General features: G+C 32.0%; 1 protein-coding gene across 1 annotated transcript; it reads left to right on the top strand.

The window, feature by feature from the left end:
• The first annotated feature begins 11,465 nt into the window (after nt 1–11,465).
• On the top strand, nt 11,466–16,496 carry LOC107629284 (Ring/U-Box superfamily protein). The gene is made up of 8 exons (XM_016332034.3): nt 11,466–11,662; nt 12,229–13,323; nt 13,667–13,785; nt 14,139–15,068; nt 15,158–15,476; nt 15,624–15,789; nt 15,940–16,042; nt 16,140–16,496. The coding sequence occupies exons 2-8, from the start codon at nt 12,484–12,486 to the stop codon at nt 16,255–16,257; spliced, it is 2,595 nt and encodes an 864-aa protein (XP_016187520.1). The 5' UTR covers nt 11,466–11,662; nt 12,229–12,483; the 3' UTR covers nt 16,258–16,496.
• The last annotated feature ends 1,061 nt before the right edge of the window (nt 16,497–17,557 follow it).

The raw sequence follows: 17,557 nt of genomic DNA, 5'->3' as shown, positions 1-17,557 counted from the left end.
GAAAAGTTGAAGGCTTAAAATTGACTATAATTTAAAATAAAAAATAGGTTAATTATTCTGTTAGTCCCTATAGTTTCGCGAAATTTTCAATTAGGTCCCTGTACTTTTTTTCCTTTTAATTGGGTTCCTATACCAATTTTTTTTTTCAATTGAGTCTCTATACTTTTTTTCCTTTTATTTGAGTCCCTACACCAATTTTTTCTTTTTAGTTGGGTCCCTATATAATTAAGTCAATTACTACTAAGAGAGATCTAATTGGAAAAAAAAAATTGGTGCAGGGATCCAATTAAAAAAAAAAAGTATAGGGACCTAATTGAAAATTTCGTGAAACTATAGGACCAACAGAGTAATTAAACCTAAAAAATAAAATTTTAAAAAACTATATGTTAGTTGAAAAAAAATTCTAGTTGAATTTTTCTTACAATAGTATTTAAAACTTGCATATAAATAAAATCAATACTTAGGTTGGACCAGTTTGAAGAGTAAAAGTCACTGTTTTATTAGTCATGTAATAATAACTTGATCAACACCTCATAGGTTGGACCAGTTACAATTGGATTGGAGCCTTTGCATTGTGTGATAAATAATAAAAGAAGTTACATAATGAGACCTTAAATGCATATAGCATGGAGCTGTGTTTGGAAGATAAGAAATAAGAGGGGGGGAATTGAAAGACATCTAACCTAACACATTTAATATACCAACTTTTTTTTTTTTTAATCTTCTTTCCATCTCAATATAATGTGGTGGATGCATGTGTTTGTATTTTCATGGATGGATGTAACTGTGTGACCACTTGTTCTTGATTTTTCTCAGTTATATTCATTCATCACTTTCTTCTTTGACTTTATTTGGGTTGGGAGTATTTATTTCCAGATTGCCTAGCTTTATAGGCAAGCAATTGTACTTTATTACAGTTCACTGTTTGCTGAAGCTTCCTATATGAGTATCTATGTTAATTTCATTTAGTACTATGACCTATACTATATATCTACACTATTTATATTTCAACTATATTCATATTGATTAACTAAGAATAAGTGTAAATTTTTTATTTGTCAAAGTATCTTTCAATATAGTAACTAAATGACTAATCTGTTATGGATCTAACTTTCATTTAAGAAATGAGAGCCACTAAGATAAAAACGCTGAAAACGTCTTTTTATAAAGATGTTTTTTAATAATTAAAAGTTAACACATATAATTGATTAAATCGTATTATTTTTTGTCAAAATTAGGCTAGACAATTGATCTGATAAAAAAATGGTGAATTAAATCTTGAATTAGTTTAAATTAATATTATTATTTTTTTATAGAAAATGACTACAATACCCTATTATAAAAAATGACTAAAATACTTTTATTATATATATTAATTTTGATAATTTTAAATTTTAGTCCTTTATTTTTCTATCGTAGGATTAGGATTTAGAATTTTTAAAAAATAAGAGTATTGTAGTCATTTTTTATAAAAAATTAATATTAATTTAGACCAGTTCAAGATTTGATTTACCATTTTTTCGGTTAAATCAATTTGTCTAGCCTAATTTTGACAAAAATAACATGATTTAATCGATTATATATGTTAAATTTTAATTACTGAAAAACATATTTAAAAAAAGACGTTTTAGGCGTCTTTATTTGAGTGACTCCCTTAAAAAATTATGTGATATTCACTAAATGAGATTTGAACTTCTAATACTTGTTTAAGCAGACGAATAAATTAACAATTCGACTAAGTTAGTTCTAATTAATAAGTGTAATTTTATTTATATATATAAATATATCAAATCAACATCTTGTTTATTTCACATATAGTTTATCACATTATTTCAGTTGAGGTGTGTCTACAAATAAATTATGTTTTTTTTTTGTTGGATGTGCTTTAATAAGAGACTTTATTATGATATGTTATAGATTATTATGTATAACTATTAATTAACTAATAATAAGTGTAAATTTTTTATTTGTCAAAATATCTTTCGGTCTAGTAATTAAATGATTAATCTGTCATGGATCTAAGTTTCATTATTTAAAGAATTATGTAATATTTACCAAATAAAATTCGAACTTCTAATACCTGTTAAGCAGACGAGTGAACTAATGTCTCGATCAGATTGGTTCTAATTAACAAGTGTAATTTTATTTATATAAATACATCAAATCAACGTATTGTTTATTTCACATATAGTTTATCACATTATTTCAGTTTAGGTGTGTCTACAAATAAATTATGTTTTTTTTTTTATTTGTTGGATGTGCATCAAGTATGCTTCTCTTTATTTATGTTATGTTTTAATTTGTGGCCATGCGTATTCTGCTCCCTAACAGGAAAAATAAATAAATAAATAAATAAATAAATAAATAAACATCACAATAACCTTTTAATTAGTATATACTGAAAAGGATCGATATTTAAACCTCATATTTTTCAAAAACTAACTATATGGAGATACTATTATAACAAGATATATAGAGGAAAAAAACGTTACTTCCTTATCCACTTTTGTTATGTGTTAGGATCAAAATTGCTTTTAACGTTGTTAATTCAATGCCAAAGGTAAAAGGTCACTTTATTTTTATTTTGTGTGGCTTTAAATTGTTGGTTTTTGTGTGTCACTAATTCATATAAAATTGACACTTTATATATATATGAATTGAGTCTTCTTCTATTTTCAAAATTCATAGTTTACGTATAAATAAAGAATGTGTCACTTTTTAAAGTAACGTATATTGCTGGAATGCTGGATCGGATATCTACTATCTAATAATAATTAAGGGAAAAAAACACTAATTTACTTTTTAATACTAGCTATTTGAGAAAAAAAAAAAAACCAGTGAAAATAATATAAATTTATCTTATTTAGTATTTATTAATTGTCGCTATAATTAATAAATATTAAATAAGACAAATTTTAATTTTTTTTTGTCCTTCTATATAGCATATTATCATTTGGTATTGATATAAACTCTATTTTTAAGAGTTTTAATTTCGACACTGCTTTAAGTGGACTAGTAAATTATCGGTTAAATCAAACCAAGTTGGTTGTTATCCAAACTAACTAATGAAAAAACATGTCTTCCTACCTTAGCTTTTTCTAGACAAACGAATTAGTTCTTTTTATAGATTGATATACATGGTAATGTAGTAAACGTGACAAGACACAAGACATGACCAAAATACCGTGGCTTTAGGGGGATGCATGCAATGTGTTCGGAAATTTGTCACACATGAATTGATGATATTCCAATGTAAAGTTTTGCAAAATGGTGGGGTGGAGACCAAAGGGGTCATTGATCTTATATTTTATGGATTTAAACCATGAATCCATCCAACATTATAGGGTTCTATACTTTTCATTTGTTCTTGCATTGTCCTCCAACTAGGTTGATTGATTTATTATTTGGCTTTAATTTGCATGGTTGGTGTGTTTCAATATAATGTTCGGAACCAATGAGGATAAGTAGATTTAGATAGCCTCCAAATGAATAGTAGACCGATATATATCTTCATTTGCGAGCTGCATTATCTCTCTCTTTAAAAAAAAAAAAAGAAAAGAAAAAAAGATTATTCTATAAGGGTTTAATTGCATTATCTCTAACGTTGTCGGCATTGGCTTAGTTTAAGGTAACTGATAATTTTCTTTCAAGAATAAATATACAAAATTAATTTTTAATTTTTCTATATTTACAATAAATTTGGGTATAACAAAAAGATATCGAGTGTATTGTTTAAGAATTTTTGATGTATGTGTGCTGATAAGTTCCGCATAATTCAAAACTCTTACTCTTCCTCCTCCTCATCTTCTGCTACTTGTTCTTCTTCATCTTCTTATTTCATATTCTCATAATTTTTTTTGGAAAAAAAATCAAACAAAGAAAAAAAAAACATAATGTTGCAAAATCAATAGAAAGAGGAGGAGGAAAAAATGCAATAACAACAACAGTGATAAAAAAATGACAATAAAAATGAAACACGCGAAGAAAATGAGGAGAAACGCAAAGAAGAAGGAAGAGGAGGACAAAAAAAAACGACGTAGTTTTATGCACGCGTGATGTAGGTAATTTGTATGACTTGTATGTTAAAAAGACTTGTATGTATAACAGTACTCTTAATTAAAAAAATTAATTTAATATTATATGTATGATATGACATTAATCATTGTAATTCAACTTTCCTTCCCTATCATGGAGACATGTAATGTGGGTCAACTGCAAGAAACACAAAACAGGATTAGAGTGGTTGGTGATGGGGCAGCCAAACTTAAGCCAACCACGATTTAATGTTTGGTAACTAAAGAAAATCAGTCAAAAATAGTTATAATTTGTCTTATTTATTATTTATTAATTATTGTAATATTTAATTAATACTAAATAAAACAAGTTTTAACTATTTTTTTTGTCTACCTAACATTACGCTTAATTTTATTGGGATTGCTTTTTTTAACCCAAGATCGATGAGAAGAAATTTATTTCTTTATTTTCAAAAAAGTCATAAGTTAACGAGGAATCTATATATATTGTATTGTATATGTGTTCATATAAAGCAAACTCATGACTATGCTGAGGTACCCTTAGATACATGTTAATGAGTATCTTATTCATTACAATAAATTATTAGTATAGTGATTAGCAATTAATTTTGGTGATCGCTAAAATTTTGGTCACTAAATTTAAACAGCAATTCAAATTGATCGTTCATCATTAGCGACTAAATGTAATTTATCAATCATTTTTTTTTGTCTTAAAAATTTGATATCGATTGCCAAATTAATCGCTATTAATAACCAATTTTTTTAGTCACTAAAATCGATTATTATTCTAGTAATTTTTTTAATGAAATAAAAATATATTTTCTCTAATAGTTTAAACTTGGAGTTTATTGTTAACTTTATACCCAAATCTAACCATGGATTTCACAAATTTTACATAAACAATTAATTTATGAAAATGTTTAGTAACTAAAGAAAATCAGTCAAAAAAGCCATAACTTATCTTATTTAACATTCATTAATTGTCGCAACAATTAATGAATACTAAATAAGACAAGTTCTGACTGTTTTTTTTTTTTTTTGTCTCCCTAGCATTGTACAATAATTATAAAATGCAAGTGTAATGTAGAACAATTTTAAAAATATACTAAAGTACACTCGATTTTAAAACATTAATATTTACAATAATTAATAAGTAGTTATAGGTAGTTATATGAAACAGTCATATGTTAGAGGAATGCACCCTTTTTTGTGTGCTTCATGATAGCTATACTTTATTTCTCAATGATGATTATGCTCTCTTCTTCTTTAATTTTTATTTAATTGTGTTTCTTAACCCTTTCCATTTGAATGATCATCGTTGCACCAACATTTCTATAAGTTAGAGGATGACCAAGGATATTTAATTCACAGGCCCCTAATTAATAAGTACAAAAGACTATGATTAATTTGCCTTACTTTTCAGTTGTGTAAACCGGCTCTTACTTGTTTAATAATATTCTCAATGTGCCTTTTCACTTGAGAATAATATTTAATGTATTATAGTATATTATTAAACAAGTTATTCTCATTCTTATTTACATGTATTCATTACTCCCATTAAACACTTATTTACTAAAATCGAGTTATATATATATATATATATATATATATATATATATATATATATATATATATATATGGTTACGTTTAGGGCCTAATCAAGTTATCAAACCCTAAAATCGATTTTCTACAAAGAATTTTAAAACTTATGAATACAGAAAATATATATTATAATTTTTTTATTATGGTCCAGTATATTATATATCGGAATTGGACAAATATTGTTCAATACAACAACAACAACAAAATCTTGTCCCACTAAGTGGGGTCGGCTACATGAATCAAACGATGTTATTGTGCTCTGTCATGTATCATGTCTACAGAGAGACCGTTTACATGTAGATCTCGTTTGACCACCTCATGGATGGTCTTCTTAGGTCTTTCTCTGCCTTTCGCCATTTGTCCATCTTCCATCTCATCCATCCTCCTGACTGGATGTTCTATCAGTCTTCTTCTCACATGTCCAAATCACCTGAGACGCGATTCAACCATCTTTTCCACAATGGGTGTTACTTCAACTCTCTCCCTTATATCTTCATTCTTTATTTTATCCAATCGCGTATGACCACTCATCCATCTCAACATCTTCATCTCTGCCACACTCATCTTATGTTCGTGCTCCCCTTTAGCCGCCCAGCACTCCGTACCATACAGCATAGCCGGTCTTATAGCGGTGCGATAGAATTTACCTTTAAGTTTTAAAGGCACTTTTTTGTCGCATATAAAACCATATGCACTCCGCCATTTTGACCAACCTGCTTGGATCCTATGATTTACATCATGTTCAATCTCTCCATTATCCTGTATGATGCACCCAAGATACTTAAAACTTTTAACTTTTCGTAGGATGTTTTCTCCAATTTTCACCTCTATATTGGGGTTTTCCCTTCTCAGACTGAACTTACACTCCATATATTCCGTCTTGCTATGGCTTATGCGCAGACCATACACTTCTAGAGCTTCTCTCTATAACTCCAACTTCTTATTTAGGTCTTCTCTTGACTCTCTCATAAGGACGATCATCGGCAAAAAGCATGCACCATGGCACAGGCTCTTGGATGTGCTCTGTGAGTACTTCCAAGACTAATGTGAAAATGTATGGACTTAAGGATGATCCCTGGTGTAATCCTATACCAATAGGAAATTCCTCTGTCATACCACCTTGAATCTTTACACTAGTTGTGGCCCCATCATACATGTCTTTAATTGCCCGAATATATGCAATCCTTACTCTCCTCTTTTCTAAAACCTTCCATAAGACCTCCCTTGGTACCCTATCATACGCTTTTTCCAAATCAATAAACACCATATGTAAATCCTTTTATTACTACGATACCTCTCCATCATCCTTTTTAATAGGTATATCGCTTCAGTGGTAGATCTGCCTGGCATAAATCCAAATTGGTTCTCTGTTACTTGTGTCTTTTTTCTCAACCTCCGTTCTATCACCCTTTCTCATAACTTCATAGTATGATTCATAAGCTTAATCCCTCTATAGTTTTCGCAACTTTGTATATCCCCTTATTCTTGTAGATATGTACCAAGGTGCTCTTTCTCCACTCATCAGGCATCTTCTTTGACCTTAAAATCTCATTAAAAAGCTTGGTTAACCAGTTGATGCCTTTTTCTCCAAGACCCTTCCAAACCTCAATTGGGATATTATCAGGTCCTACTGCCCTACCATTTTTCATCTATTTTAGAGCCTCTTTTACCTCGAAGTCTCGAATCCTTCGATAGTAGTCAAAGTTTTGGTCTTCTTCCCTTGTGCATAATCGACCAAGGCTCGGAAGAGTCTTCTGTCCCTCGTTAAATAACTCGTAGAAGTAGTTCTTCCACCTTTCATTAATCTTCTCCTCTTGAGCCAACACCTCTCCATCATTATTCTTTATGCACTTAACCTGATCCAAATCTCTCGTTCTTCTTTCCCGGCTCTTTGCGATTCTATATATACATTTTTTTCCTTCTTTCGTGTCCAAAGACTGGTAGAGACCCTCATATGCTCTTGTTCTTGTTTTACTTACAACCACTTTTGTCTCTTTCTTAGCCGCTTTATATTTTTCCCAGTTATCTGCATTGCGGCATAAAGACCACTCTTTAAAGCATTCCCTTTTTATCTTTATCTTTTCTTGTATACTCGCATTCCACCACTAGGACTCATTGTCTCTTGGTCCTATTCCTTTAGATTCACCAAAACTTTCTTTTGTTGTTCTTCTAATAACTTCTGCCATCTCCCTCCACATCTCTTCCGCGCTTCCATTCCCATCCCACTTTGCCTCTTCTCCTACCCGTCTTAGGAAGCTTCTTTGTTCCTCACCTTTCATCCGCCATCACCTCTCCTTGGGTTCTTCGTATGATGTCTTTTCCTCAACTTTTACTCAACGCGAAAATCCATGACGAACACCCTATGTTGTGTTGTCAAACTCTCTTCCGGGATAATTTTACAGTTAATGCAAAAATTCCGGTCGACTCTCCTCAACAAGAAGAAGTCGATTTGAGAGCTTGTCATGCCACTCTTATAGGTTATAAGATGTTCGTATCTCTTTTTAAAACATGTATTTGCGATGAGAAGATCAAAAGTTAAGGAAAAGTCCAAAATAGTTTTACCATCGGCATTGATTACCCCGAAACCATGGCCTCCGTGAATACTCCCATATCCAGTCACTTCTCTCCCAACATGGCCATTTAAATCTCCTCCTAAGAAAATTTTATCTCCCAAAGGTATGCCTTGAACCAAACTCTCTAGATCCTCCCAAAACCTTATCTTGTGTTGTTCGTCCGAACCTACTTGCGGTGCATATGCGCTAATCACATGGAAAGCACCTCCCTCCACCACAAGTTTGATAGAGATGATCCGATCTCCCACCCTCTTGACATCCACTACGTCCTTCTTCCACTGCTTATCCACAATTATTCCAACCCCATTCTTATTCTTCACCTTTCCTATATACCAAAGTTTGAAACCAGAAGTATCCAACTCCCTAGCCTTTGCACCAACCCATTTTGTTTCTTGTAGGCACATAATGTTAATCTTCCTCCTTGTCATGGTGTCCACCACCTCCATGGACTTTCCTGTTAGAGTGCCTATGTTCCATGTCCCAAATCTCAATTTTCTGTCGCTTCGACCTTTACCTTTTACTTTGTGAACTAGCTTATTTACCCTCGTCCGTTTACGAAAACGCGAGAATCCTTACTCATTTAACACTATATATATTTATTAAAAAAATATATATATAAATTAATACAGATTCTATTTATATTTTTTAGAAATATATCTTATAATATTGTAACATTTTTGTGTAAATCTAAAAATTAAAAAGACTCAAATCTATCATCGTTTTTATCTGTTATTTTAATTTTTTTTATCAAAAAAATATTTCATTAACGTTATGAAATTAAATGAACGGTCCACTAGAAATTATACACATATGGTAAATTTAAAAAAAATCCAACAATGACTATAATGTAATTGAATTATATTGATTGAGTAAGTAGTCAAAAAAAAAAAAAATTGAGTAAGTAACTTTTCTAATTCATCCGTAAAAGTTTCCTTCTTCTCTCTCGCAAAAAACACCATGCCCGGTTCATCTAGATTATTGTAATCAAAATTTATATTCATTGTCAAGTTATAATTCGACATATAGATTATAGTTTATTCTTCTTTATAGTTAAATTTAATATATTTCTACACTTTGAAGTATCATTCGGCTCTTTTTTATGGATGAAACCTTATTTTCGTTTTAATAAGTGTTAATCAATAATTATTACACCTTGTTTGTGAAGATCTTAAATTCAACGTCAATCCAAACTAAGAGCTCTCAAACAGCGTAGTGTTAAGTTTTGGATTTCAAAACATTTTCTTACGCTCTTGTTTTTAATAAGGGCAGCAATTAACAGCTTTTATTTGTTCTAATTAATACACACCTAATGAAGACTTCGGATTTCTTCATTTTTTAGGGGGTGATCTTACAGCATTTGAAATTCAAATCTATGTTGAACTAACTTTACTCTTTTTTCCTTTTTTTTTGTTTTTGTTTTTGGAGAAGATACCTTATTATTTGTTCAGTAATAATAGTACTTTTGTAGTTTTATGGTTTCATTTTAATTTTTCTTTATTTTTTTTTACCTGTATTTAGAAATGGCAACACCACCCAAATCTGTAGATACCCACTCCGTCCCTCTATCCATTCGAGAGCGGGTTTTGAGCGGGGCGGATTTTTAGGCGGGACAGAGCAAGGTCGGATTTAGGTAATACCCGCTTATATCCGTCTCAGTATATATATAATATATATCATTTTAATATATAATATATATAAAATAATTAGTAAATGATTATTAATATTGTATCATATTTAAATTTTTACTTTAATTTATGTTATGTATGTGATGATGGTTATATAAATTTTGAAATTTAATTTTATTTATTAGATTTTAATAATTATAGGGGCGGGTAGGAATAGAGCGGGTATCCGCAGGGACAGGTTAGGACTCAACATTTTACTATCCACAAGTAAAAACGAAGCGGATTCTATACGAGTTGTTGTACGATAGTCGACAGAACAGAATCGAATAGAGCAAAAATCCACTCCTACCTCTGTTGTCACTCCTACCTGGTTTTCAATCTTTAGGTAGTATACTGCTATTTTTAAGTAGATTACACCCATTTATCTAAAAGTAGTTGATATACATACATATATATATATATATATATATATATATATATATATATATATATATGCACTTTTTAACAATTTTATGAAGTTAGTTAATTTCTTTCATTCTTTTAATTAAGAATGTTCACCAATAACGACCCAACGAGTAAGATAAGGGTAATATACATGCAAAAGATTTTAACATCCAAATTGGTTATTATTTAAAAGGTATAAAAATTAAAAAAAAAATAACGAATCTTAAATTAGATATTTTACCTTGCATTTTATTGAATTTGGTGAGATTTGTTACCGTTATTATCCAAATAATTAGTATTTTGACACCTAACTGTATCCTAAGAAAAGAATCTGTTTGGGAAAATTCTAGGCCCAACAATTTTAATAATTTTGATAATTATTTAGTCAGTATAAATATTAAATTATTTTTAATGAATATAAAATTTATTAATTTAGATGATATTATTAACCTTAATACTTTTCTTCGATGACCTTAAATTTTATTGAAATACCGGTTTTTTACACGGTTTTGGTATAAAATCTATTGAATTTAATTTCTATAGTAACTTCATATGATTAATTAATATAAAGTTGAAGAAACTAATTTATCTACGAGAATCTAGAATTTTTCTTATCCATGTATGGATCCAGATATATTTTTATTATATTGGCGTATTTTAATAAGATAGAAGTTCTTTTGAGGAAATAGATATAAAATAAAATTCATGTTTTATTTATAAAATTATTAGTTAAAAATTAGTTATTAAATTAATATTATATAATTATGTATAAATATATATTATTTAATTTATTGGGTTATGCTAGATAATCAATAATTTTCTTGAATAACATGAATAATAAGTTTTAAAATCGACCAAATTCAAGTAAAATACTGCACTTCAAATTATTCATCTAAATTTTAATATTAGAATAACTATCTACACACTTAATAAATTAAACATCCAAACACCTAATAAACATCCAATATATCAATTATTCACATTGTTTAATATTTTTATTGCCTATCTATATTTTTTTTAATTTATTTTATATAGAGTTACATTTTTTCTTAGTCCGTTAGTGTTACGGCATTTTCTATGCCAATGACAATAAGGCGTGGGCACTCCAATTGACGTGTCAAGATCTCTTTATTATATTATATTTTTTATTTTTATTTATTTATATATTTTTATATTTATAAATCGCCGCTCTTCCCTCTTTTTCTTCTTATCTCTCTCTCACTCTGCTTCCAATTTTTTTTTCCTTTCTTTCTTTCTCGTTTTTGTTGTCATTATTCTCATTCTCTCTCTATCTCTCTGCGTCAGAGAAGATTTCCTTCCATCTTTCTATCGTAGTTAGGGTTTCGTTCCCTTTACTTCCAAATCAAAAACCACACCTTCGCAGGTACGTTCATATTCACACTCGCGCTTCAACGTTACTTCAATTCAATACGCATTTTAATATTGCTTTGCTTCCTTTTTTTTTCTTTTTGTCCCCGCTTCAGTTACTGATTCCTCTGGATTCTGATTTGTTTCTCTCTGATATTTGAGCAATTTACAATGTGGATTTGAATTTACTTTTTCCTTTTTTTTTGTTTTTTAAATTTGTCCTATCTGTGGTTGCGTGTGGTTCATGATTATGGGTGAAACAGTGAGAAATGGACTTTCGAATTTAATTTTCTGGATTTATAATGAAGAATTCCAGCTCGTTGAGGTTGATGATCTGAATGGCTTGTTTTTGCCAAGACTTGAGGATATACTCGAATCTAAGGTTCATGAAACTGGGAATTTTGTTAACTTTCAGTCATGGCAGTTTTAGCTTAGCTTTTTATGTGCGTGGTATAGAAACCGTGGTGCCTTGTTGTTTGTGGTTTTCGTATTCAAATCATCCAATTTATGTTCTAAGTTTAAGTTAACATGTTTTATAAGTTGATATGGTTTGTTAATCTATTTGTACTTTCTTTGGTTCAGGCTGAATTATAGCTCGAGGTAATTAATTCAATTGGGAAGTTCCAAGTTTGTAATTCCTTTCCTTGATGGGGCTAGTAGTGATGATGATGGTGTCGAGGAAAGTAATACCATTGGCATATAGGATGGAGGTTAAATCCATGAGAGTATAAGAAAGATTTGTCTCTCAATGCTTTGGCTGCCATTTTTCTAAATTCTGGTGCATTTAAATCAGATGGGTTGAAGATATCTGAGTGCTTGCTAGTAAAGTAGCTTAGGATGGCTATTGCTGGTCTGCACAATGTATCTGTACTCGAGTCTTCTTTCCTGAGGGATTCCCATTCCCAGTCATCCAGCAGGCGGGGAGATGGAAGGAGGGGAGGAACTCGGTCATCCGCACTCTTGCAAATGTGGCAAGAGCTTGAAGATGAACATGCAGTGAATCAGGTTCAAGGAAGGCCTGGTGAAGTACTACTTGAACAAAGGAGTGATGGGTTGATTTCTGACCTCTCACAGGCAGATTCTCCAGGTAGCCATGAGAGAGGACAGGATCGAATGCTAGACGACGCAGTTTTGGGCGACACTGAATCTGAAACATGGTCACAGTCACAAAGTCAGAATGAATCCCATTACGATCATGAGGATTTAAACAACTCCAGCTGTGAAAACTCCTCTGATTTGGGAGAAGTTGAAAGGGAAAGAGTGAGGCAAATTTTTAGGGAATGGATGAGCAGTGGTGCTGGGGATCATGGATCAAACATTTCCCGGAGAAATAACAGTTCAAGGGGAGAATGGCTTGGTGAAACTGAGCAGGAAAGGGTGAGAATAATAAGGGAGTGGGTACAAATGAGTAGCCAGCACAGAGGTGTTTCTTCTGGGGAAACCAGGGAAGAGCAATCTGCTGAAATTGGTACACAAATTGAACGTGTTCGTGACGGCTTTGTTGTTAACCAGGGTGAGGGCCAGACTGAACATTTTCGTAGGGGCATCCGTAAATTATGCGGACGACAGGTTATGCTTGATATGCTGAAGAAGGCTGAGATGCAAAGGCAAAGAGAAATTCAAGAGTTGTTGAACCATCGGGCAGTATCTCATTTCCCTCATCGTAATCGCATTCAGGTTTGTTCTGCTCTGCAGATATTTTATTATCAATTGTATTTCTTCACTTTTCTGTACAATATGGTTGTTAACTATGAAAATTGGACTTTGAGCTTTGTTAATTTGAATTGGGTAAAATATTTGCATCACTTGAGATGGAAGTACTCGTAGGTGAGAATAGAATCAGAAAGTTCTTATTCAGAAGCAATATCAAATATAAAATAATTTGGAAAATCTAGGAAATGATTAAAAGCAGAAATACTATAAATGCTTCCAGGAAATATAATTCAAAATTTAAGATTTAGTATAAATTGGAGGTTTGTACTCAAATTGATGAATGCTTCAAATTTCAAAATGTTTTCAGGCATTGCTTAGAGGCTGGTTCTTGAGAAATGATAGATCTGTTGATAATAACAGGTCCACTTCTGTTGCTGAAAGTGAACTAGGTTTATTGAGGCAAAGACAAACTGTATCAGAACTAAGGTATTAATTTCTTTATGAACGAATTTTATGAGAACTTTTACATATCTATTTCTCTCTGAAGCCTTTCAGCTCTCTGTCCCCTCTTCTTTCTTGAATAATAATAACTTTAGTATAATCACTTTTTTCATACTTTGACCTTGCTTACATTTTGAAAAATAATCTTCTCCAGCCCCATTTCCCATTAGTCCTGTAGAATGGTAATTGTTCTTGTGTTGTTATACCAGTTAAGTTAATGCTACTGATCCTTGTTCTCATCATATTGGAGCATGTGCTGATATTTACCACCCTTTATTCATTTTAGTGGTTTCATGTATATTTTTATACCAACGACATTTAATTTGTCTTCTGAACAGGGAAGGATTCTTCTCCAGAAAGGATAAAACTGGTTGCAGTCAAGCAACTGGCAACGTATCTGATATGTCACCTAACAGTGATATTGAATTTAATACGATTGAACAAATCGGTGCTAGCAATTCACATGTGGTCCCCACTCTGAATTCTGAACGGTCTGAATCTAATACCAGAAGAAATGATGGACTTGAGATGTTGGGGGGCCAGAATTGTTTGCAGGAAACAATGTCTGACAATCCAGATCAACAAGATACTACTGGTCATGTAGAAGGAGCTCAGTTACAGAATTTGCAATTTGAACCAGTAAATCAGCTATCATCCAGTGTGGCCGTTGAAAGAAGAGATAGCACTGGGCAAAATGTTGATGTGAACCATGTGATGCCAGTTGAGGATACTGCTAGTGATCATGTGCAGCAAAGTTTGCAAACTGAAAATCCATTTCAGAGTGCTATGCAGGAATTCACTGAGGCATACAATGATCAACTTCGATCGGGTGATATAAGTAATGGTGTAAATGACTCATCAAACCCCAACCACCCCATGGAGGAAAATATTGTTGATATGAATCGGAATGAACCCGCTGCTCTGGTAGGAGAACAGCTGGAAGAAGATATTGAAAATGAAGGAAGTGTCTGGAATCAGAGTAACCGTGAATGGAGAAATAGCACGGAGGAAGGTGTAGATGATAATCAAGTGAGCAGTACATCAATGCAGTGGCCTGAAAATGAATTTGGAGATGAGGATGGAGAAAACTCTCGGCTGCAAGAAGGTCCTGAAGTCTGGCAAGAGGATGGTGGCTTCCAAGAGGCTGTAGAAAATTGGTTGGGGGCTCCTTCTGATCTTGAAAGTGCTCCAGTCGGTAGGATTCATGGATTTTACTTTCCAGACGACGACAATGTATATAGTGTTGAACTCAGGGAACTGCTTAATAGGTATGTAAATATGAGTGGAGAGTTTTTGCATTTATCCTTTTCATACTTGAAAATGTAATTTAAAATCAATATTTCTGTTTATTCCACAGGAGAAGTGTCTCCAACCTCCTCCGTAGCAGTTTCCGCGATAGTCTTGACCAGTTGATACAATCATATGTTGCAAGGCAAGGCCATAATCAGATGGAGTGGGAGCTACAAGAAACAACCCCGTCTTCTGCCTCTGTGGAACAGGACCTTGAACAGCAGAGTAGGGATCAGATTGTTGGTCAGGAGGGTACTGTTAATAGTCCACATGACCTACCTTCTTTACCTATTCCTCCTCCTTTGCCTCTTTGGGACCGGCACCCTCGCCGTGACAGCTGGTCACAGTCGCAGAGTGACATGAATAATCAGCATCTAGGAGGAATTGTACGTTTTTTTTTTGTTTCACATCTTTAATAAAGTTAAAGGTGTCTCTGGCACACTGGCACTGGCATGATAATTGATTTTTTATTAGTTTGTGTTAAAAATTTATTTGTATTTATTATTTGAATATTTTTTTCATTATTTTGGCAGGATTGGGAGGTTGTCAATGACTTGAGAATTGACATGTCTAGACTGCAGCAAAGGATGAACAATATGCAAAGAATGCTGGAGGCTTGTATGGATATGCAGCTGGAGTTGCAGCGTTCAATAAGGCAAGAAGTTTCTGCTGCCCTAAATCGTTCGACTGGTTCATCAGGTCTGTATTATTATTTTGCACCTCGAGGTTTCTTTTCCAGTGCCACTAATCTTTGGCCTTCTTTTAAACTTTATTTTTATATTTTACGTGATTGTGTTACTTATCTGTCATCAATTATCCACTAACGTGACCAACTTAATCTTATTTCAGGAACAAATGAGTTCGAGTCATCAGATGAATCCAAATGGGAATGTGTGAGGAAAGGGCTTTGCTGTATATGCTGTGAAAGCAATATTGATTCTTTGTTGTACAGGTACCATTCATTATCCCATGGTTGCATCTTTGCCAGTTTGCGCATGACTATAATATAGTCTCTTACAAATTACAATACCGTTGTGCATTGGTTGCAGATGTGGGCACTTGTGTACATGTTCTAAATGTGCCAATGAGTTGCTTCAAAGTAAAAGGAAGTGCCCGATGTGTCAAGCCCCCGTGGTGGAGGTTATACGTGCTTATTCTATACTATAGATTGACATAAATAAAGACCACACTCTTAACAAAATACAGGTTTCTAACAAGTTTTATCTCCTGGAAGTTTTCCAGTTACTCTATTTTTTATTTTTTAGTTTTTTCCTTCTGGTTTAATACCATGTTACTGTATTTAATTTATGTTGAGTGCACCAATGGAACACATGATGGCAAATTTTTGGTGGCCATGATTCTGATATCATTATAAATATAAATAAAAATTATGTTTTGTTTCTGAATTTTCGATTTTCTCCTTTTAATTGATATACTGGATAGAAGATTCTGTCCCTTTGTGTTTTGTGTGATTATAGTGTTCTGATATGTCATGATTCATGTCTGGGTTGTAAACTATACAATATTAAATCATAATTAGCTTGCCTCTGAATTACGTTGCTATGAACCTCTCCAATGTTGATTTGTTGGAAACCAGCATTTCCTGTTTTTTTTAGGTTATGCAGGTTAAAACATATTCAAGTGTTCCCTGATTGATGATAGAGTAGAAGTTGCTTTACAAAATGACAGCGTGTCACAACGGGAAAGATTTTGTTGGATCAGATATCATACATCGCGAAATGTTGTTCAGATCTTTTTAAAATTTTTTATTTGTTCTTTTTTACTTTTGCTAGGTTGGTAGTTTGGTGAGATACCAAATATTGACATCGCTTTTAAGTTTTAACAATTTTATTAGCCACGGTAACTAACTAATTGCGAGTATCATTTTCAGTTGGGTGTAGGTTTGTGAGTTTGACCCAATAACATCCAATATACACGATTTTGGGTATAAGATAAGATCACAGAAACCTAAATAATTAGGCAATTAGTAGGCCCAACATTGTCTTACGTAATGAATGGAACTCGTTCGTTGTATCGAGCAACCACAACCACACAACCAGGAAGGAATATAAAGAAAAAACTTATATATTGAGTTGATGTAGATTGCGTAGTCCAGAAAACTGAGTAATTTGATATTGTAAAGTGGGTTTAGGTTAGAAGTTAATTGGCACAAATCGAGATTTATTGTGCTTGGCAAATATGATATCTGTTCAAACATTTCTTCTGATGATTAAATAAAAAGAAAATGTAATTTTTCAAAGCAACAATTTTGAGAAATTTATAATCAATATAATTTTGTATTGAATGTGAATTTTTATTTTTCAAATGATACACAAACTTCTCTTTTGGCGTAACATATATGTGATATAACGAAAATAAAAATGTACACATTGAAAATTCAATTTTGACACATTGATATCCAAACAAATAAATATACTTCAAAAAAATGAAACTATAAATAGTAAGT

Source organism: Arachis ipaensis, chromosome B3 (assembly GCF_059453495.1).
Source record: "Arachis ipaensis isolate K30076 ecotype BB chromosome B3, ASM5945349v1, whole genome shotgun sequence".
NCBI lineage: Eukaryota > Viridiplantae > Streptophyta > Magnoliopsida > Fabales > Fabaceae > Arachis > Arachis ipaensis.
The sequence above is the reverse complement of the archived record's forward strand: the minus strand, read 5'-3'. Positions and strand labels throughout refer to the sequence as shown.

Excerpts from the sequence above, each read along its gene's own strand:
- LOC107629284 (XM_016332034.3), top strand. The coding sequence starts at position 12,484 with ATGGCTATTGCTGGTCTGCACAATGTATCTGTACTCGAGTCTTCTTTC. Across the intron at positions 15,069-15,157 it reads CTCAGGGAACTGCTTAATAG|GAGAAGTGTCTCCAACCTCC; the intron begins GTATGTAAATAT and ends TTTATTCCACAG. Across the intron at positions 15,790-15,939 it reads TCGTTCGACTGGTTCATCAG|GAACAAATGAGTTCGAGTCA; the intron begins GTCTGTATTATT and ends ATCTTATTTCAG.